This window comes from Vespula pensylvanica, chromosome 5, assembly GCF_014466175.1.
Source record: "Vespula pensylvanica isolate Volc-1 chromosome 5, ASM1446617v1, whole genome shotgun sequence".
NCBI classification, from domain to species: Eukaryota; Metazoa; Arthropoda; class Insecta; order Hymenoptera; family Vespidae; genus Vespula; species Vespula pensylvanica.
Window position 1 is genome coordinate 7,647,171 of NC_057689.1, and position 22,500 is coordinate 7,669,670.

Below are 22,500 nucleotides of genomic sequence, written 5' to 3' on the forward strand. Positions count from 1 at the left end.
GCGTAACGCGTAAAGACAAGCAGGATGAAATATATTGCATCGTGATTATTAAGCGATATAGGTACGCCGCTTAGGGCGTCTCGACTATACTCGCGTCGGCATAATAATTCATTAAATAAGGATCGATTATAAGAGCCGAGGACATTTCGATGGGAGAGACAATGTAACGACGCTTGAGCTACGACTTCCACCGCTCTTTACTTCGTACTCTTTTCAACCTATAAATTATGATACCGATCGAAACGATCCGACTGTGTAATTTACACGTATACGAACTCGTATTTATTCGTCGGAGAATTTTACCTTTTCGGCGAGAGTAACATGGTCGTATCGATTAATCGGCCATTACCGTTAACTTTTTATTCTACGATGAAGAGAGTAAAAACAAAAAGAAAGAAAGAAAAGAAAAGAAAAGAAAAGAAAAAGAAAATAAAAAAAAAATAAAAAGGAAAGTCGGAACGTCGATGGGTAAAAAAAGAATCCGTGAGAACCTCGTTTATCCGATCGATGTGAAATCTCTATGAAATATGGTATTGAGAATGACGATAAGATTGTTAACTCGTAAACAATTTAATTTCAATGATTGTTTATTCGTGATCTTTGATTTTCTCGTGATAGTGGTAGTGATGGTGGCTCGTTAATTTTCGAGAATTTATATCGATTACTTATAGGCACTTTGCGAGGCGATAAACGATTCGTGAAACTCGCGAACTCGCGCGCGAGAAAGGCATTTAACGCGTTCTTAGATTTTAATCGAGATAGAAAAGACAATGGAATTAGGAGGGTTAGTAAGTACTAGGTTGAATATACTTTTCTAAGTGCCTACTATACGAACGGATCGATAATAGAACGCCAATTAGAAGTCGTTCATGCGGACGAAAACGATCTGGCTAGCCAGATGCCCGATTCGAGAGTAATTATCGTTGGCTACGTCAGAAATACTCTATGCTCGGCGATAACTCGAACTAAGCGGGCCCGTATATTGCGACACTTTATCGGTGCATAACGTACCAGTGACTCAGCTGACGCGTACCGTCGACACTAACCAAAAAAAAAAAAAACGGATTAGAGCCTCCTAGAGACGTGTTCCTTCCGACATTCCCCAAGAGAAAGATAGATAAATTCGTCGATTTATAAACGGTACTCGTTTTTAATCTACTTTTTCTCCCCTTCCTTCCTTCCTTTCCTTTCCTTTCCTTCTTTCTTCTTTTTCTTTCTCTACTTCTTCTTTTCCCTTTTCCATTTAAACAAAGCAAATCGTACATATAGCAAACCGAGATTACGAAACGAAATTTATGATCCAATAAAACGAGTTAAATCAATAATAAAACTCGTATTCTAATAAAATCAAATCGAGAATAGGTCGGAACAATTTCGTTTTACTTATCCAAAGTATCTGATTTCTAAACATCGAGATAAACTAATCGAAGTAAGTTGAACAAGACTCGATTATTTATCTCCTTTCGATCGAAGGAAGTGGAGCTCGTCACAATGTATTGCGTTTAACACTAGGATACGAAGAGGGACGAAAAGTAAAAGAAAGAGAAAGAGAGAAAGAGAGAAAGAGAAAGAAAAAGAAAAAAAGAAAAGAAAAAGAGAGAAAGAAAGAGAGTTTTACAAGTATAGGAAAGAGAGAAGAAACGTTCAGCTTACATAATCTCGAGAGTGACCCGTATAATTATTTGCAAATGCCGCACGCTACGGAGATAGGCTGGCATAAATTTTCGCCGAGCGTTAAGCGTGTCCGCGAGCCATAATCCGATCACATCGTCGTAGCTGGTTACCCTAGAGGAAGGCAAGAGTGATAGAGTGATACCACGTCCTCCGTTCTGTCCTCCGTTTTATCCTTCCTCTTTTCTCTCTTTCACTCTTTCTTTCTCTCTCTTCGTTCCATAACACATACAACGTCTCGTTTCCTCTACCACTATCACTAGAGCAACGACAACGACAACGACAACGACGACGAGGACGAAGAGGACGAAGAGGACGAAGAGGTGGAGGCGCGACCATGCCGAGGAGTTATTTATCGCGGAACAAGGAAGGAAAGTTACGGACGAGAAGTTACGAGGATGCCCGGAGACATTCCCTACTCTGAAAGACCGCTCGCGTTTAATGAGAAATGCCAGCCGCCATAAGAGAGATCCCTTTGGTCGATCCAACAGCCAACGTGCACTAATACACGTTTGATCTGCTATTCTCAAAATGTATTTCTTCGGAATGTTCTTTCTTCTTTTTCTTTTCCTTTCTATCTTTTTCTTTTTTTTTTTTTTTCAAGTTCAAAGTCACGACGAAATTTTTCCATAAGAATTCTCGTAGAGAGAGAGAGAGAGAGAGAGAGAGAGAGAGAGAGAGAGAGAGAAAGAAAGAACGTTCGCGTTCGTTTCGAGATTAATCGCTATTTTTTTTTTTCTTTTCTTTTCTTTTCTTTTCTTTTCTCTTTCGTTCTCTCTTTTTTCCTTTTCCTTTCTCGAGGAAAATTGTATTCGCTAAAAGAAACAAAATTACGACGAGATCTTTACAAAACTTTTCAAAGAATCTCTCGAGGACGATCGAGAATATATCGTAGATCCGATAGAACGTTTAAAAAGAATTTAATACGATATGAATTTCGAGAGACTTCGAGTATTACGCTCTCTCGAAAGTGGATAGAATCATCCAGGTAGCAAAGATTTTCGCGACAGCCAGGTCGAGACTCGATCACGTCGTTCTCACCGTGTTACGATCCGATCAACGCCGTTATAAAGGCAGCGACGTGACCTCGCCTATCGGATACTTAAGTAACGATAAACGTGCTGACTTTGATCGTGCTGGAACTATAGGTACTCTCAACTAAGCGCAAACGCGATCCAGCACGATCCACGATTTATATCTATCGAAAGACTACATAAGAATGGAATAAGGTGGTACATGAGTGTTAGCGAAGGTAGCGAAATTAAACGAGAAAGAAGATTATAACTAAGAAAGAAAAAAAGAAAAAAAGAAAGAAAGAAAGATAACGATCTCCAAAAGATTTTTTTTCAAAACGAATACGATCGATCACGAAGTAAGAGAAAGAAAGAGACAAGAAAAATTACATTTCTTCTTCTTCTTCTTCTTCTTCTTCTCCTCTCTTTCTCTCTTATTCTCTCTCTCTCTCTCTCTCTCTCTCTCTCTCTTTCTCTCTCTCTCATTCTCTTTCTCATTCTCTCCGATGCGAGAAAAGCAAGACACGAGTGATTTACTTTTTACGTTTATCGCCAAGTCGTACCGAGTGTCGTCCGGTTATCAGGAGACTCGGTCGTGTTTCTCTCTCCGTGTACGAGGCCTATCGTACGAACTCCTCGAGAAACGGTGGACGACGCTTTGCTTCTGCCCCTCTCGTCTCGACTCTCTTCCATGAATTCGCGAAACACATGGACGTCGTTACTCAGCGAGGAAGCCGATAAAACCTTCGTAGCTGATAATACGTACAGGTAGTCTCGCGGTACTGCAATCGCATTTTTGCTCTTTCTTTCTTTTTCTCTTTCTCGCACTCTCTCCTTCTTTCTCTTTCTCTTCGTAAGCGATTCTTCTATAGGAAGAAGTGCGTATATCCTGTGTCCCCTAACTTCTCGTGAAATACGTCGGATACGTGCTTGGAAGTGGATCGCTCTTTCCGATTTCGATAGAGCAAACAGGTGGGCAGCGTTCAACTCGAGTCTTTCTTAGCCGTGGATAGTCTCTGTTATCTTTTAAAAAATTGCCGAACCAATAATACGAGAAAGAGCGTTGCGTTGCAACGATAATACGAAGAAATGAGACAGAGAGAGAGAGAGAGAGAGAGAGAGAGAGAGAGAGAGAGAGAGAGAGAGAGAAAGAGAGAGATCGATTAGAACTGGCCTTTTAAACGGACTTGAAGTAACCATACATATACGTATACGTATATATATATATGTATATATACATACGATCTTATCAACAAACTCCGCATTTCTAAGGTTCGTTTTATTTACTCGTTTCTTTTTTCTTCTTGAACTTTTAACTTTTCTGTTGATTCTATTCTCGACAAGGAACGCACGATACGAAGAATTAAGAATGTAATTTTGCGATTACATGTTCCTTTTTTGTTTTCATTAAATACATACGTATTATATATGTGTATACATGTAATAAAGAAAAATAACGTATGACATATTATTATTGAAAAGAGATAATGTTGGAAATACATAGTGACAATGTAAATCTACGTATAACTTTTCGATCGACGCGTTACGTCGATCATTATCGATACTGAAGGCCGATCGAAAATAATACGTTTATCGGCTTGTTAAATCAAACGGTAAAGAGCTCGCGGCCCATCGAGAAACGTTATGCGTACCTCTTGAGAATCTTCTCTCCTTTCATTTACTGTTTTATCTCTTTGATGCTTACGATATACCACCTTGGAGAAAGGTGTACCTTTTCTCTCTCTCTCTCTCTCTCTCTCTCTCTCAGTCTCTACCGCTATCTCTTGATGATCGGTTTTGATGAAGAATAAGAGAGAAAGAGAGAGAGAGAGAGAGAGAGAGAGAGAGAGAGAGAGAGAGATAACTGGTCGTCCTTGCCAGAACCCCTGCAGTTTGGTTCGAATGGTCTAACGATTCAAATAAAGTCGATAATAATATCGATGAGTGTTCGAATCTACGAATCATTCGTATTTGAATTCTTTTCTATTTTTTTTTTTTTTTTTTTTTTTTTTTTTCTATTAAAACATTTACCGCTAGGATGGTCACCAATGACCGACATCGAACGGCCCGTTTACGCCTCGTCGATCACCGATGGCCGACATTGTTGACTATAATTAATATGCGTGTAATGTATAGGCAATTATTTATATATTAAAGAAGTATGACTTGTGTGATTATTAATAGCAGATGTTCGTATATAATGTCTTATGTTAGTATAGTTTAGTATAGTACAATACCTGTATATGTACAAATATATATATATATATTTTTTTGGCTTTTTAATAAAAGATCTATAACTTATTTATGGCACGAATAGCTATCAAGTTAAATGAAATATACTTTGTCGGCGAATGCGTTAATCACAATACAATACTTCTATTATTAATTTAATAATTATTTCATAAAAATCGTTTATTAATAATTATTTAGTAAAGTTTAATTATTATCAACGAAATAGTCTGTAATATATTAATCATCGATTTTCAATATTTAATCAAAATGCATTTGATTATATCAATGAAAAGTGTTTTATGTGTGAATATAAATATATCAGTATAATAGAAAATATCGTAAACGTTACTGCCCCTTCTTAATTAAAAATGATCGAACGAATAATAGGAAAGATAATGTAATTTAAATGATAAATATATACGTCTAAATAATTACATATACTACGCCTAAAGCATCAATGTGCGCCAGCGTATTTACTTTTTTTTCGTTAATTTGATAGCTATTTCGTTTCCTCGGGTTAACGGGTCACCGTGACCTAGGTCAAGCCACAAACTTTTACCTTCTATTATCTTTCTTTATGCGATGGAAAAGCCTCGAGGCCAGTCGTGCGACTCTTAAAGACGATCGAGGCCGACCGAAATAATTTGAAAACGACTGAAAGCGAGGCTTACAGAGTTCGCGCGCTTGACACGAATAGAACGACGGAAAGTTGGCGATCGTTGAAGCTTTAAATTAAAGATAGAGAGACAGAGACAGAGACAAAGACAGACAGAGAGAGAGGAAGAGAGAGAGAGAGGAAAAACGATCCACGAGATACGAGTGCTATACTCAAATTGATATTGCGAAATAAAATGGAAGACGTTGTCTAACGATCGTGTGGGAGGTTGTTGATTGCAACTTCTCGAGAGTTTAAATCTCCTTTAGAATCATACGCCGTTTAATTAGCTATTGCAAAAGACGATGCACGATCAACGTGATCCCTTATACAAGATAGATCCAAAATTGTCAGACAATCGAAGATAATTTCACGAATAGAAACGATCAATTTATATCATAGAAAGATTTAATCTTCGATAAAATGATATTTCGATAAAATAACATTATATATCATATATATATATATATTATAAAAAGATATTATATACTAAATACCTTTCTATATTTATCTAAATAAAAAAAAACGTACGTTATTTCGACTCTATTTTTCTACGTTCGTTTCATCGTCCGAGCTCTCCTAAAGCTAAATTTTTACTTTCGATGAACAAAAAGAAAAACAAAAAAAAAAAAAAAAGAGGAGAAGCAAAATTGACCATAAAACATAATCCGACCATAACAATATGTTTTATACACGAAATATGAAAATCCTATATCTTACTTTCTTTCGCTATTAACGTAGGACGTTGGAAGTTGGCACGCGACGATAAGGAAGCCGAAGACGGAGGCTGAGAAGACTGAGATTATCGTGGAGGTGGTGGAGGTGTATTCGACGTCGATTACGGAACACGAGCGTGCCGAAGGCGAGGAAGAACAAACGACGTACAGAGAACGCCATGCGAGTAACGCAAATTAGCTCTACGCCGAGGGAAACGTAACGTAACGGTATGAAACGAGATGTTGGAGCGCCTATAGCGGTGACATAACATTACCACTAGACCGACACCTTATAATCGCCCACGCGTACGTTCATGCTTTTGCATGGTCGCAACAAACTTTATAAACGCAAATTCGTGGCTACTCTTCTTCTTCTTCTCCTTCTTTTTCTTCTGCTTCTTCCTCTGCTTCTTTTTCTTCGTCTTTACTTTAACTAATTGACCGAACTAATCGTTCTACGTTTTTATAAATTTTTATAAATAACTAAATGCTGATAACGTTTGTATCGAATATATATATATATATATATATGCGCGCGTGTGTGTATGTGTATATATATATATATGTGTGTGTATATAATATGTGTATAATATGTGTATATAAATAAATATATATATATATATGTTGCTAATTATGAAGAGTTCTTTGTCCTATTTTTGTATTCATAGAGAAAAATATCATATCGATGTGAAATATAAGTTGTATGATATAACCTTAGGATTTAAAGAACGTTGAAAACAGCAGATTCGAATTAATAATTAATTATAATATACGTATATGATAAACGTACGTATATGATAGTATGTGATTTTCAAACTACGCAGATCGTTATAGAGGTTAATTGTTACGATTGATAACCTCGTGGACGTCGTTACTATCAATTATTCGAGCACAATGGTACGGATATTGATTTGCGATATTAACGTTAATGAAAAATTACGATTCAATTAAAAATAGAACGTAAAAATGTGTGAAAATGATATTGTATTTTAATACTATTACGTTTTGGACTTACTCAGAAGTTTTACTTACTCGTTCGACGATCGGAGAATGACTGACAGAGATCACTCGTTTTGATCCGGTGTTTCGACACTTCACATATTTTTGTTTAGAAATTTTCACAGGTATCGATGATAAGAAGCAAGATTAAACGACTTATTATAACGTAAAAATGCGTAAAAATAATATTATACTATTACGTTCCGGACTTACTCGGAAGTTTTACTTACTCGTTCGACGATCGGAATAAGACTGATAGAGGTCATGCGTTTTGACCCAATGTATCGATGCGTCACGTATTTTTGTTTAGAAATTTTCATAGGTAAGAACGACGATAAGAACCAAGGTTAAACGACTTATTATATTTGAAATAGAATGAATGAAGCGTACGAGGAAATAAATAAAGCGATCGCAAAAAAGATTAACAATTTGTGAACAACGAGAATAACGAGAACGTAATAATGACACATCGATGTACTATTGTATATGAAACAATTTAACATTACTCATACGTATTTATTTATATTATTTACGTTGTTTCATCGCGTATTAATGTGAAATGTTTACTATGAAAGTATGCGTCATCCTCTGAATCGTACAATACATTTTCGTTTGCATTGTCTCAATCATTACTATTACCATATACAATAAAATAATATCAATATTCAAAGAAGCATTAAAATACAATCGAATAAGAAAATCAATAACATTTATTACACATTTATTTTCAACGTTGATAACGTTACGTTTAAATAAAAATGATATATTTTATCCTTGTATCCAAGAAAATATATTGATTACGATCGATCGATTACTTAGAAAGTATATAATATGATTCCCATGTAACGTTTCGTCCGTATCAAGTTGATCGAAACGTATCAATGCAAAAAAAAATGTTTTTGTTCCGTTCGTTCTTGAGAATAGAATAGTTTTTAACAGAACGAGAAAAATAAAAGAGAGAGAGAGAGAGAGAGAGAGAGAGAAAAAGAGAAAAAAGAAAGAACAGTTCACGGTAGTATCTCTTTTGCTTTCACGAGGCGACGCAAATTACCGGTCGAAATTAGCTCGTTCCAACGAGCACGCGATTTTGTTTGCCTTTCGAACGGACGTTAATATCGCGGGAAGCCAACTACTAACGCAAAACGAATGCAATTCCGAGATAACTGCTCGCCAAGAGAAAGAGAGAAAGAGAGAATGAAGAGAGTAACGCGCGTTAAACGCGCATCCGCCTAGGCGTGTGCGTTCTCGTAGCAAGCGAGCGAGTGAACCAACGAACGAACCAACGAATGAACGAACGAATGAAGGAAGGAAGGAACGAACGAGCGAGCGAGAGTGCAACAGCTGCCTCCTAGAAAAAGAGAAAACAGGAAAAGGAGAGACGTCTCTACTGTGCTATAGAAAACGACCTAAGTGAGAAAGAGAGAATTCATTTCTGAAGCATGCTAGACAGGAGGTCGTTCACATCAAACAAAAATATTTTCATAATTATCCTAATATTTACTTTGAAATTGAATCGTCTGATGTCAGTCAATTAGAAATTATATACACATACACACACATATATATATATATATAATTAGAACACATAATATATATAATTAGAAGTTATGTATATATTGTGTATAATATTATGTATATTAGTTATAATAATATATTATGTATATGTTATTAATTATGTATATATACATATATAACAATGAAGACGTATATACACGCTTCAATTTCTAATATTTCTATGCATAGAAATGAAATGTATATACATATATATCTGAAATATTTTCTCACAAATAATTTTCTGCTAACATTCACAAACATATTGCATCGCAGAAACAAAAGAGAGAGAGAGAGAGAGAGAGAGAGAGAGAGAGAGAGAAAGAAAAGAAGAAAAGAAAAAAAAAACACCATCAGGATATAAAAATTTATAAACGTATTCACGCTACGAGAAAAAAAGAAAAGAAAAAGGTAAGGAAAGGAGCAAAAAAAGGATATACTCGCTAACCTTTTCATGAATTCGAGAAAACGATAGGATGAAGACATTTCGAGGATATCAATGTCATCCGGTAAAAAATCGATAATAAATTCGAAAGAGAGAGAAAAAGAGAGACAAAGAGAAAAAGAAAGAGAGGGAGGTGGGTGGACAGGGTGTAGAGGGTGGAGAGCTGATGGAAAAAAATGGAAAAAAAAAAATGAAGACGTTTCGTGTTCGGCAAACTTTCGACGACGTCATTGCTAAAATCGGATACCACGATAGATCCCAATCGAAATAAAATTCTCGGCCGATCATTCGCCATCGGAAAAAGGTTTCGTTCGTTCGTCGAATGAATAAAATACTTTTTTGTCCGTGAACTTGGCGATCGAACGAGCTCCCTCTTTCCAAAGAAAAGAAAAAGACAAAAAATAAAAAAGGGACAACGACGGAGAGAAAGAGAGAGACAAAGAGCCAAACAAAACGAAAGAGAGAAAGAGAGAAAGAGAGAAGGATATAGTCTCGCGCATTTTCAATTTGCAATGCTGATAAGATGGAAATACTCCAGCGGATTTGTAAGTCGTCCCGTCCGGCGACATAATCAGCTTCGCCGACGTGGCGGTCCGACGAAAGCAACGTGCGCGAGCGCGCGCATCCCTTCTTCTTCTTCTATCACTCCTTTTTCTTCTTTTTTTTTCTTCCTCCTTCTTCACCATCTTCCTTCCTTTCTTCTTCTTCTTCTTCTTCTTCATCTTTTTCTTCTTTTCTTCTTCCTCCTTCTTCACCATCTTCCTTCCTTTCTTCTTTTCTTCTTCCTTCTTCTTCATCATCTTTCTTCCTTCCTTTCTTCTTCTTCTTTTTCTTCTTTTCTTCTTCACCATCTTCCTGCCTTTCTTCTTCTTCACCATCTTCTTTTCTTTTTCCTTCTTCTTCACCATCTTCCTTCCTTTCTTCTTCTTCTTCATTTCTTCATCTTCTTTTTTTCTCTTTTATTTCTCCGTTTTTTTTCTTCTTCTTCTTCTTCTTCTTACTCCTTACTCGTTATTCTCTTTTTACGAGACCCAACAACTTTTCGTCCTTTTTCCTTGCACCGTGAAATCCTTTTAACCAGCTGCGAGAACGTAGCCGACGAAACGAGTTCGAGAAGCTCGAACGCGCCCACATCGATCGATTTCCGCGTTCCGATTTTCGAGATTCTATCTACCCTTTTTCGATAATAATGATTTAAATGAAAGTGCATCGAAAGAACGATCGGATTGGAAATTACTTTGCTTCGTGTTACGTTTTTCTTTTCTTTCTTTCTTTCTTTCTTTTCTTCCTTTTTCGTTATTTACGGAATGTAAATATTCTTGTTTTTTTTTTTTTTTCTTAAACTTATACCGTTTTATGAAAATGTTTATAAATCAATGGAATATTGTCGATAATATGTAATAATTTGTGAAATTTTATAATAGTTAATTTTATATATAAATAGTAATTATATTATGGATACTCTATTTCTCTCTCCCTCTCTATTCGTATGTCTTATTAATTACGTATATTAATTATATATATTAATTTTTGTCCATTATATTAAATACATGTCGCGATCACTTAGAATATGTAACTCTTGAATTTTTAATAAAACGTAACAAACAATTCCTAATATCGTTTTCATGCAAAACTATCCTACTTCATCCTTTTTTAACGAGTTATATGTAAGTATGTACGTTTAGGATAAACGATAATCGTCATGAAATTTTACAAACTTTTAAGATTTCTTTTGCGTAACACATAAATATCTAGACTTATATATCTTAATAAGTCTAAAATCTCAGAATAAAACGTACAACAAACGTCACTAATACATTATTATCTTCAAAAAGTTACAAATACATCGATCCGTGCAAAATCGATGTAAAACGAATCTGTCGATTGAAAATTAAAACAAGCAAAGAAACAAGCAAAAAAAAAAAGGAAGAAAAAGAAAAAACAAGAAACATAAAAAAAAAACTCGTTTCGTCTAACGAAAGAAAACATTTGGTTTCTTTCAAATCGAATATCCCAACAAGAAGCGATCTGTTAAAGGAAACATCAGTAAGCTTCTGTAACAGAAAGATGAAGAGAAGCAGGAAGGATTTGCGAGTGATTCTTACGGATAGTTTATCTCCGTTTATTCCACAATGCAAATGAGGGAACGCCCGAAGGTGGATTCTAGTAAAGTCAAAAGCGTATATAATATATGCGCTCGCGTACACTTCAAGTGCATTCGCTCTAGAAGAAGGTAAATGGGTAGGTGGACGTACGTATACGTACATACTTAGCTACCTATATATCTACGTACGTATGTATGTATGTATGTATATAAGTACCAAAGTATATAGGTATGTATGTAGTACGTACACATATACGATATGAATACACGTATCAATGTGGTTCTGAGAAACGGTACGGGTTGGAGAAGTCACGAGTTCACCGACGCCTCGGTTTCTTCATTCATAAAGTCGAGACGACGCGAGCGGTTCTCCTATCGTAATGCTGACTTTACGATCTCGAGCAAAGCAGAAAGAGAGAGAAAGAGAGAGAGAGAGAGAGAAAGAGAGAAAGAGAGAGAATACTCGTTCGACTTCTCAGTATTACGCGTTCGAGGCACGATTCTAATTAACTCGCGTCATACTCGATAATCAAACGACAAACCTCTCGTTTCTCATCGAAAACGGAACGCCTACCGTCGCGACGCCTAAACGTCTGTGTATAATTCAGTCTCTCTTTCTCTCAATCTTCTTTCTTACTTTCTCTCTCTCTCTCTCTCTCTCTCTCTCTCTCTCTCTCTCTCTCTCTCTCTCTCTCTCTCTCTCTCTCTCTCTCTCTCTCTCTCTCTCTCTTACTTTTGGAATTAAATCGTATTTTAGATTCATTCGCGATTTCATTCACGAACGCGATATTGAAATTCTCCTTGCGACGTAGGTCGCAAGTACTTGAAGATAAATAAATAAAGCAAATAAGGTTTAAACGAAAATAAGATTTAAAGGACAAGTAGAACGAAAGAAAACAAAAATATGCGTATGTGTGCATATATACATATATCCAACACATATATGTATGTACATATATATATATAAGAGAAAGAGAGGAAGGAAGACAGAGAAAGAGAAAAAGAGAGAGAGAGAGAGAGAGAGAGAGAGAGAGAGAGAGAACACGGTTTAACGAGTCCAAAAAGCAACGCTTCTGAACGTCGAACACATCCGACACACCCAACCGGATATACAGCAGTCCTACACTTCCACCCACACGCGAACATATTTGCTTCCACGCGCGTAAACCGTTGGCAGGAGCGAAGGTACGAAGAGAAGGAAGAGAAGGAAACTCGAAGGCCGAGGAGAGGCACGCGCGCGCACGTTGCATACGCAACGCGATGCACCGTCAACTTCTCTCTCTCTCTCTCTCTCTCTCTCTCTCTCTCTTTCTGTCTCTGTGCATATGTATTTTGCTGGAGACCGACGACCGCCGCGACAGAAGAGAGACAAGAGTGAAAGTATTTACTAAATAAAGAGAGAGAGAGAGAGAGAGAGAGAGAGAGAGAGAGAGAGAGAAAGAGAGAGAGAGAGAAACAAACTCGAAGTCATTGACGAATTCGAAAAAACTTTAACTGACCAACGTTATGGTCATCGTACGTGTTGGAATTTCACGTTTCTGGCAAGGCCAAGCTGATTATCATCGTCTCGACACTCTAACGACCTTGATAATTATCTTCGAAAAATGACTCGTAAGATCGATCGAACGACTGATCGACCGATCGATCGATCGATCGATCGATCGGTTTGCTGGTTTCTTGTAGCCGTGTAAATACATATGTTGTTTCGTATTGATGTTTATGTACGTACGTATCTATGTATGTATGTATGTATGTATGTATGTATGTATGTATGTATGTATGTATGTATGTATGTATATACGAATTTAAAGGGAAATACGGAAGAAGGGATGAAAGGAGATGCGTCACGCGGTGGAACGCGATCTTATCTGCGTTTGGTAGAAGACGATGCGAAAATCGATTACTCGCAGCATCCACGAGATCGTAAGATCGTCTCTTGAGAAAGATGGAAGAGATCTTTCACGATTGCTCGGTTAAAGTGTTCGCCGCCGTTCACTTACAAACAGATTGTATTTAACGCCAGATAAAGTAAAAGAAAAGGAAAGAGATAGAGAGAGAGATTGATAAAAAAAGAGAGATAGAGAGAGCTCATCTTCGTCGATAAAACATTAAAATATTTTTTTTATTCTTCCCTGTTTTTCTCTTCTTATCTTTTTCCTTCCCTTTTTTAGATACTCGATTCGTATAATGGAAATAAATTTTTTCACGTTCGAATATCAGTAAGTAAGTAAGTAAGTAAGTAAAGACTTTGGTGGATGCGATACAACAAGTTCTATTCGTGCTTGAGGTTACGGATAATAATCAGAACGGAACGGAACGACCTCGAGCGTAAACGCGAATGCTGACTGCGCTACACTCGGAGGCTCTCTATCTACATAGCTATCTTTTAATCTTGGCGATACATGTATGTATCTACGAATGTGTCTTTCCAACTAAACTATCTTTTCGATCGTTTTCTCTCTTTCTCTGTGTCTCTGTTTCTGCACATGTCGTTCTCGCGTATTTCGAGCGAATTCGTAAGTTTTATTCGAACCAATTCGAAGAAAAGTAATGAAATTTTATCTGTCGGTACGGTTAATGACAAATTGAAATAAACGGCGTATAATTTGCGAGAAAAATAATCTAATAAGATTAAATTACTTATGGTATAAGTGATAGTAGGTATCAGAGTTACCGAATATCGATATCCTTACGCTATTAATAACATATACGTTTCGTATGACGAAAGGAAACAGAATGAGAATGTCGAAAGTGAAAATACTTTCGTTCGAATGTTCACGAATGACACAGCAATCGTTTGAACGAAAAATCGCGTGGTATGTATTCGTCGCGAATAAGAATGATAATGATGACGATGACGACGAAAAGAAGAAGAAAACAAGAAGAAGAGGAAGAAGAAAAAAAAGAAGACAAAGAAGAAGAAGAAGAAGAAGAAGAAGAAAAAGAAGAAGAAGAAGAAAAGAAGAAAGAGGAGAAGGGAGGTCGTGGTTATGGTAGGGTGAAGTACAAAGTTACCGTCTTACCTTCGACTTGGTCTCTTAGATGGCGGCGTGTAATGATATACGCGTAACTAAATTATGCGTCGGAGGTGGTATTCGATGTAACAACCTGTCATTCGGATTATCATCGAACGATTTTGACATCGGTCCCAAGCGTCTTCTCTTCCTTTTCCTTCTCATATCTCTTCCCTTTCTTTCTTTCATTCTTTCTTTCATTCTTTCTTTCTTTCTTTCTTTCTTTCTTTCTTTCTTTCTTTCTTTCTCATTCTCTCTCATTCTCTCGTACGAGAGAGAAGAGACCATCCGATGCGATCGACGATCCCTCTATCGTTCCGAAGAATCTGTGAACGCAAGGAAGCGAAAGAAGACGAAGCAGACCTGTTCTCCGAACGCCTCTGATCGTCTTCGTAGATGCTCGAATCGATCTAATCTGCCACGAAAGATCAACTCTCACGTAAGACAGAGAAGAGAAGAAAGAGAAAGAGAAAAAGAAAGAGAGAGAGAGAGAGAGAGAGAGAGAGAGAGAGAGAAAGAGAGAGAGAGAGAGAGAGAGATCGTAACGAACGAGATACGATTCTCGTTAATTTCATAAACTTTGTTAGTCTATTACGTTGATATAGAATGCACGTATGTTTATGTTATGTTATACGGATTAAGAAGGTTTATTTGCAGTTTCTTGCAACAGTACCATACCAGCAACATCAGCAGTAGCAGTGGTAAAACAGAAACGTTCGATTGATATTTTATGAGTTCGGGGTGAGAATATAAAATCTTCGTGGAAAACAAACGCAACTTCTTCCGAAGATTCTCATCAAAAAAAATTAAAAAAAGGAAAGAGAGAAAGAGAGAGAGAGAGAGAGAGAAAGAGGGAGTCTTTCTCGATGTTTTTTCTTTTTCTTTGCCAAAGAACCGACATGTGTTTCTGTTAAGTCGAAGCGTGTGAACGAGAGAGGATATACAGTGGATAGAAAACACGTCGACGTACCAGTAAAAGACACGGAAAAAGAGACCGACCAAAGTCTCGTTCGATCGTTTATATTCTTTGTGTCTCTGACCTCTGACTCTCCTTTTCTCTATCCCTTATGTTCTTATCCTCCTGCACTTCTTCCTCCTCTTCATCGTCATCGTCATCATCGTTCTCTTTCCCCTGTATATCTACTTTTGGTGTATCGAGGGAGCTGAGAGACGTCGACCACTTAACGATACTCGAACGTCGTCATCGGCGCAGAGGAGACGGGAAGAAGACTGTGAATTTATCGAAGGTTAAATTCGGCGGACCGTATCACGGTCCTGGTCTAACTAAAAGAGAAAAAAAAAAATAGAAAGAAGAAGAGGAAGAAAGAGAGGAAGAAGAAGAAGAAGAAGAAGAAGAAGAAGAGGAGGAGGAGGAAGATAAGGAAAGAAAAAATATATATATGTGGTAGGAGGATCGCGTATAATCTCGAGCTCCCACCAGAGAAATGGCCTTGGAAGAAATACCGTTTATGTTAGTCTTACGATTTACGACCAATAAACTATATCTATCTCTCTCTCTTCTATCTCTATCGTCTCTCTCTCTCTCTTTCTCTCTCTCTCTCTCTCTCTCTCTCTCTCTCTCTCTCTCTCTCTCTCTCTCTCTCTCTCTCTCTCTCTCTCTCTCTCTCTCTCTCTCTCTCTCTTTATTCTATATATATATGTATGTATGTATGTATGTATGTATGTATGTATGTATGTATATGTATATATCTTTTTCACTCTCTCTTTCTTTTTCTTTCTTTCTTTCTCTCTCCATATCTATCTATCTATTTTTCTCAGGAAGCATCTTAAAGGCGGAAGGTATATTCCCGTAAGCCAAATTTAGAATTCTACGAATTTCTTTCAACATTTCCCGAAGAAAACGCATCGTTGGTCGTCGCGTTCGCGGAAGCAATCTTAGAAATGGCGTTTCTGAAGGAAGCAGCAAGAGAAGAAGAAGAAGAAGAAGAAGAAGAGGAGGAAGAAGAAGAAGAAGAAGAAGAAAATGAGCAGAAGCTTCCCGAGTTCCCGCCGCAAAGGCGAGCATCGAGCGTTACCTGCGGTAAAACGTACCTCGTCGGCTTGGAATCCTCTTGTTTCTAACGCGAGAATATCGACTCTTCTAGTCGAACGTGCATCGATGCAACTGCTCGGTGCAACGACGTCGACGAGCTGAGGTAGAACAGATGCGGACCGCAGTGTCGATCGACAGTAAAGAAGAAGAAGAAGAAGAAGAAGAAGAAGAAGAAGAAGAAGAAGAGAAGGAGGAAAATAACGTAGGACTCGTATAAGGATCGAATTCGCGGATAAAAAACCGGTCTCGTGCTTTCGGGTGCCATTCGAGGCGTTTAGTCCGTTGCCGGAGCATCTAAAACAGATGTAGCGACGTAGGTGAAGCGGGATAAGGGTGAACGACGAGAGAAAAAGGAAGAAAGAAAAAGAAACAAAAAAAAAAATATAAGGGAAAAGTGAAGAAGAGAAGGAAGAAAAGGAGAAGACCGAACTCTCGACCGAGTGAAACGTGTTTTGGAATCTTGCACCGGAATCGTGGCGTCACGTTCAATTTGTTGCGGGCGCTAGACCGCAAGAACGGACGATCGACGAAACGATCGATAAACTCGATGATCGATCCTCACGATCTCCTTCGCGAAAATAACGAAAACGAAGGAAGAAGTAGAAGTAGAAGTAGAAGAAGAAGAAGAAGAAGAAGAAGAAGAAGAAGAAGAAGAGTTCAAGTCACCAAGAACTGCTTTTTTCGAAGCGTAATATTTCTCATTATCCGATAGATCACCAAAGATAGAGCTCTCAGAACTGTCCGAAGGCAAGTCGATCGGATGACTCACGCAAAAGGTTTCTCGTGGGGTCATAAACGGTCGATCAGATTGAGACCCCTCTCGTACCATATACGGATCCTCTGACATATAACAGTGTCTCGGAGATAGTCCTTCTTAAGTATTTTGTCTATGGAATAGCATTATGGCTGCTAAGTGAACGTCGTTACGAAGAAAAATGACCCTTACCAAACGATCAGTTTGATCATCCTGGATCGAATTATCGCTTTAACGAAGTAAACACGGCGAATAAATGTACGTACGTATGATCAATGAATGATCGATCGATCGATCGATCGATGGAACGATCTATCTATCCATCTATCCATCTATCCATCTATCTATCTATCTATCTATCTATCTATCTATCTATCGATCGATCGATCGATCGTTATATACTGGTTCCACTCACGTTTACTCTTGCGAGGTACAGCTCGAGTTCCTTGTATGGATCCATCTCGACGGTGGTTCTCCTCTCCTCCTGCTTAACCGTGTCAACATCGATACCAGCCTCGACGATTTTCAAACAATTCTTCCTCGCTACCGGTAAGCCAGGTGCGATGTTCCCTCTCGAGGCATCGACCTGCTGCCCACCACTGTCTTCCATGGTCTCCATGCTCCGCCGTCACCTTGACCTTACGCGCATTTTCTCGTGCACCTGCAACCGGAACAAGATGTCTTAAGATTCCAAGTAGTACCAACTTGGCTACTTATACATCAACGATCACGAAATACGTTCGCTATTGTTATCAGAATTACTTTCTTCCTTCATTATCAATTATTCTACCATTCGAAAATATTGATTTTAATTTAATCCTACCAAAAAAAGAAAAAAGAAAGAAAAGAAAGGGTGGATTGGTAAAAAAAAAAAAAAAAAAAGAAAAGAAACTCAGAGGAATTAATAGATTTCCAAGAGGACGTATACATTTTTCTCCTTTTTATAATGCATTATTAGTCCTCGTGATTCGCATTTCGTAGTCAGAGTATAATACCTGCTTGTCAAACGTTTGAAAAGGGTAAAACGACCACCTACTCCGTTAGCCATTACATTTCCTCTAAATTTAGCTGGTCGTTCGGTTTAGTCACTAGGGAGGCTAATTATATTTCGCAGATTAGATTTCCTAAAGAAAATGGAAGGAAGAAATAATTCGAGATCGTTTCTTCGATCGTATATTCAAACGAACGACCCACGTTTCTTCATAGCCGTTAAAGGACACTATCTTGGATATTATCGATGTGAAATTAATCGTCTCCCCATAAAAGTAAAGACAATGCTTCTAACGAAAGAGTTGTAGTAGATCGTATCGAGTACCTTTCGACACTTGGTATATTTTACAAACGATATGAGATATAATAAAGAGAAATATATGACAACAACAACGATATTATTAATAATAATAATAATAATAATAATAATAATAATATTAATAATAATAATAATAATGAAAGAAAAGGAAAGAAAAAAGGATAGGCGACGCCTATTTGCAACACGATCACATAGAACTCCAACGCCTTTCGAGAAAAACTAGTTTCTCTCGGTCGGTCGCTAAGCGATAATAATAAAATTGCGTGTAAAGGGTATATCAAATATTGCACTTATCGGCGCTAGGCCATATCATTGCTGAGACTTTCTTGTTCGTAATGTTTTGACAAACACTTCGATAAAGTCTTGACGACCAGCCGGTCGAGTTTCAAGATCGCGTATCTACATAAGTAGATACTCGAAAGATACCATACGATCCTCGTTCCATGCGTTTGCGACGGAACTCCCATGAAACAATATCGAAGGATACGAAACATAACTTAATATTTACAAAATCGAATGATAAACGAATCGCGAACGTTTCCGTTCCACTTTTTCTTTCGGTTTGAAAAGAAGAAGAAAAAAGGATGAGAATAAAAATACGAAAGGAAACAAGAATTAAAAAAAGATTGAAAGAAAGAACGAAAGAAAGAAAGAAAGAAAGGAAATGAAATCGAACGAAAAGAAAAAAAAGGAAAAGATCCAGTGGAACTTTCGCCAAAACGAATCGACGAATTCGCACGTACGATCGACGATCTCGAAACTTTCCCATTCGCTGATGGTCTTTAACCATAAACGGAGTGGTTGCCTTCCGTATGACGTATTGTGTGCAGTTCGTTCACGCGGCAAAGTTCAGAGGAGGCACCGCCGCGAGGAAACGCCGAGTTACGTAAGGTTAATTGCGGTCGTTCAAGTTGCCAGCTCGGTTGCTCGATGCTTGTGTGTGTAGAAAACGCGCAAGCGCGAGCGCGAGCGCGAGCGCGAGAGCGCATCGGTGCGTGCGCACGTGCGCACGTTCCATCGTTCGAACGACGATCGTTATCGTCGTCGTTGAACCTTCGTTGGAATTCGCTCGACAATTTTTCGCGATATTCTTAAAGAAAGAAAGAAAAAGACAACTCTTTTTCTTTTCTTTTTTCGTACATTGTCACTGACAAGAAAAGAAAAAAAAAAAAAGACACTATTTTTCTTTTTTTATTTTTTTTTCGCACATTGTCATTGACAAGAAAAGAAAAGAAAAGAAAAGAAAATGAATATTTCCCATTAGGTTGGAAACAATTTCATAGTACAGTTCGTTCGTTACATCGAAGAACGGATATGCAAAACGAAACGATAACTGCATTCGACGAGGAGAAACATTAAAAATTCAACGATAACGTTGACTAATGCGGAACGAGTTAATTACCTACTTAAGCTTATCGCAGATGAAAACACCATATTTCTTTTCCGAGGCAATCTTATGTAACGTAAGAGTAAAGAGACTCTTTCGTAAAATTGTTCGAGGGAGAAAATTTTCGAAAGAAAAAGAAAAAGAAGAGAAGGAGAAAAGAAAACAGAAATCAATTTACACGATGAACGTTTCTGTGAACTAAGATCGATCGATCGAACGATCGATCGATCGATCGTATCCTATCGTATCGTATCGTATCGTATCGTCTTGTTTGACTTATATGTTCGCTAAGTTGCCGTTCAAAAAGGAATTGCTCTCGAATTCAACAGGTTATTATTTAAACGTGTGTTAGCATACAACATGGACGTGTATATCCGGTCACAGAGAAGAACAAAAACGGAAGCGGCGTTACAACGTTCGAATAAAGAAGTGAGAGAGAGAGAGAGAGAGAGAGAGAGAGGATAAACGAAGACATCGAAGTTACGTTCGAAGCAGGAAGAAGTTGAATAACACGCGTCATCGAGCAATCATGTGCTGCTTATCGGCCACCTTAAGGCTCGTTTGCAAAACAAATTATTCGAAGGCGAGTAAGAGAACCGCTTACTCAATACGGTGGACAACGCGCCGTACGTACAACGCCCTTTCTAAGCCTACGCGATCGATGATAGAGAATGATAGAGTTTACCTTGGGTAAAAAAAATCTTTACGATAAATCCTGGCGAACGTGTTAAATGATCGATGAATGAGTGAGAGCACGCAAGCAATCCGCCTTCTCTCTTGCTCTCTCTTTTTCTCCAAGAGAGAACTTCTCCCTTCTTTCCTTCCAATTTCCTAACGCGACGCCTTGCGAGTTACGATCGTAAGAGCAATAGAGATGGATGGATAGACAGACAAACGAATAGAGAGAGAGAGAGAGAGAGAGAGAGAGATTCGTGCTTGCACAATGAAAATATTATTTGCACGCGAGCCTATTATGATAAAAGATCGCGGAACGCTCTCGGCTGGATTCGTCGAGTTTCTCGATGCAAACGAGATCTGAAGTATGGTACGAATGTAGTTACATATGTATATACGTACGTATATATGTATGCACGTATGTATGTACGTATAAATGTATGTACATACGTACGTAACCAAAGTGATAGTCGACGAGTTCAAATGCAAACGTTCAAATGGAAACGTACAAATGCAATTTGGCCGCTTATGCGACCGACACACATACCATCGATGAATCTTATCGTACTTAAGAATCTTACATACGTACAATTCGTACGTTGTTTCGACGTCGAAAATAACGTTGATCTTCTCTCTGTCTCTTTCTGTACCTCTCCCCCAATCCCATGGCCACCATTATTTGATTAAAACGTCCGTTAGTTAATCCGACGAGAGTACGCCTAATGTCATGCTAATTCTTCGCGTGACGACACGGTGCATGAGTCACCCTAACGAAGTCACACGATGTTTCGTTCGAGTTTACGACTTAATAAACGCAAAAAAAAGAAAGAGAGAGAGAGAGAGAGAGAGAGAGAGAGAGAAAGAGAACAGAAAAAAGATTATAAATGCGTATAGTTTTTCCTTCCTTCGAGTAAAGAACGAAAGAGAAAGAGAAAAAGAAAAAGAAACGAAGAAAAATAAATATCATATTCGACCATGAGAAAAACAATAATAAAACAGAGAGAAGATAATGCGAACATAGAGAATTACGTTAAAGTGGAACGCATTAAAACGTAACCGATATAGTAGTAGAGATATCTGAGAAAAACCTTCGAGTTAATCTTCGCGATATCAAACGAATTTTAAAAAGGAATCATTTTTCTTTTCTTTTTCTTTTTTTTTTTTTTTTGTGTTACTATCGCAATAATATCTTCGTTAATTCGTGATAACGTTTGCATATAGACAACACCCTATAAAACGTTTATATCTATTATACACATATGTATGCACTGTAGCAATAATTGGAACTTTTGCCCGAGAGTGTACACATCTTATTATCAATAAACTTCAATTCTTCGGATCGTAGGTGCAAATGAGAGAGGCAAAAGAGGTACCAAAAATTTGTCTCCTCGCGTTTACGAAGTCTATTTGCCATAATTATCTCTCTTTCTCTCTCTCTCTCTCTCTCTCTCTCTCTCTCTCTCTCTCTCTCTCTCTCTCTCTACTACTACTACCAACACTCTTATATTTCGGTCTTTAAGACGAATCCGGTCTTCTCGGTCCGGACTGCGAAAGTCGTAACGGAATACCACGTGTCTCGAGGCAGAGGCGTCAATTTGTGGTGTCAGCGCGGCTTTTATGGCTTTAACACTCGTTAAACGTTCGTGTACATTAAGACGAATAACACGGTTTACGGCAAGGCAAACGCGAACGCCCTTTTTCCATCGTTTCGCGTCCCTATGGAGTCTCACTCGACTTATATGTATATATATGTATGTATGTATGTGTGTATAAGAATCTTACATAAACGTTATTTAAACGAGTTTGCGCGGGCGAGAATACGCGAGCTCGCGATTCATTGTCTTTTCTCTTATTTTTTTTTTATTTCTTTTTTTTTCTTTCTTTCTTCTTCTTCTTCTTCTTCTTCTTCTTCATTTCTGTTT

At 37.8% G+C, this 22,500-nt stretch overlaps 1 protein-coding gene across 2 annotated transcripts in view; it reads right to left on the minus strand.

The window, feature by feature from the left end:
* Positions 1–22,500, minus strand: part of LOC122629556 — a 170,615-nt gene that overhangs the window by 135,120 nt on the left and 12,995 nt on the right. For both annotated transcript variants that reach the window (XM_043813093.1, XM_043813094.1), the window contains exon 2: positions 17,623–17,868. In XM_043813093.1, the coding sequence (XP_043669028.1) occupies positions 17,623–17,826 (204 nt within the window). In that variant the 5' untranslated portion in view covers positions 17,827–17,868. The remainder of the gene's footprint in view (positions 1–17,622; positions 17,869–22,500) is intronic.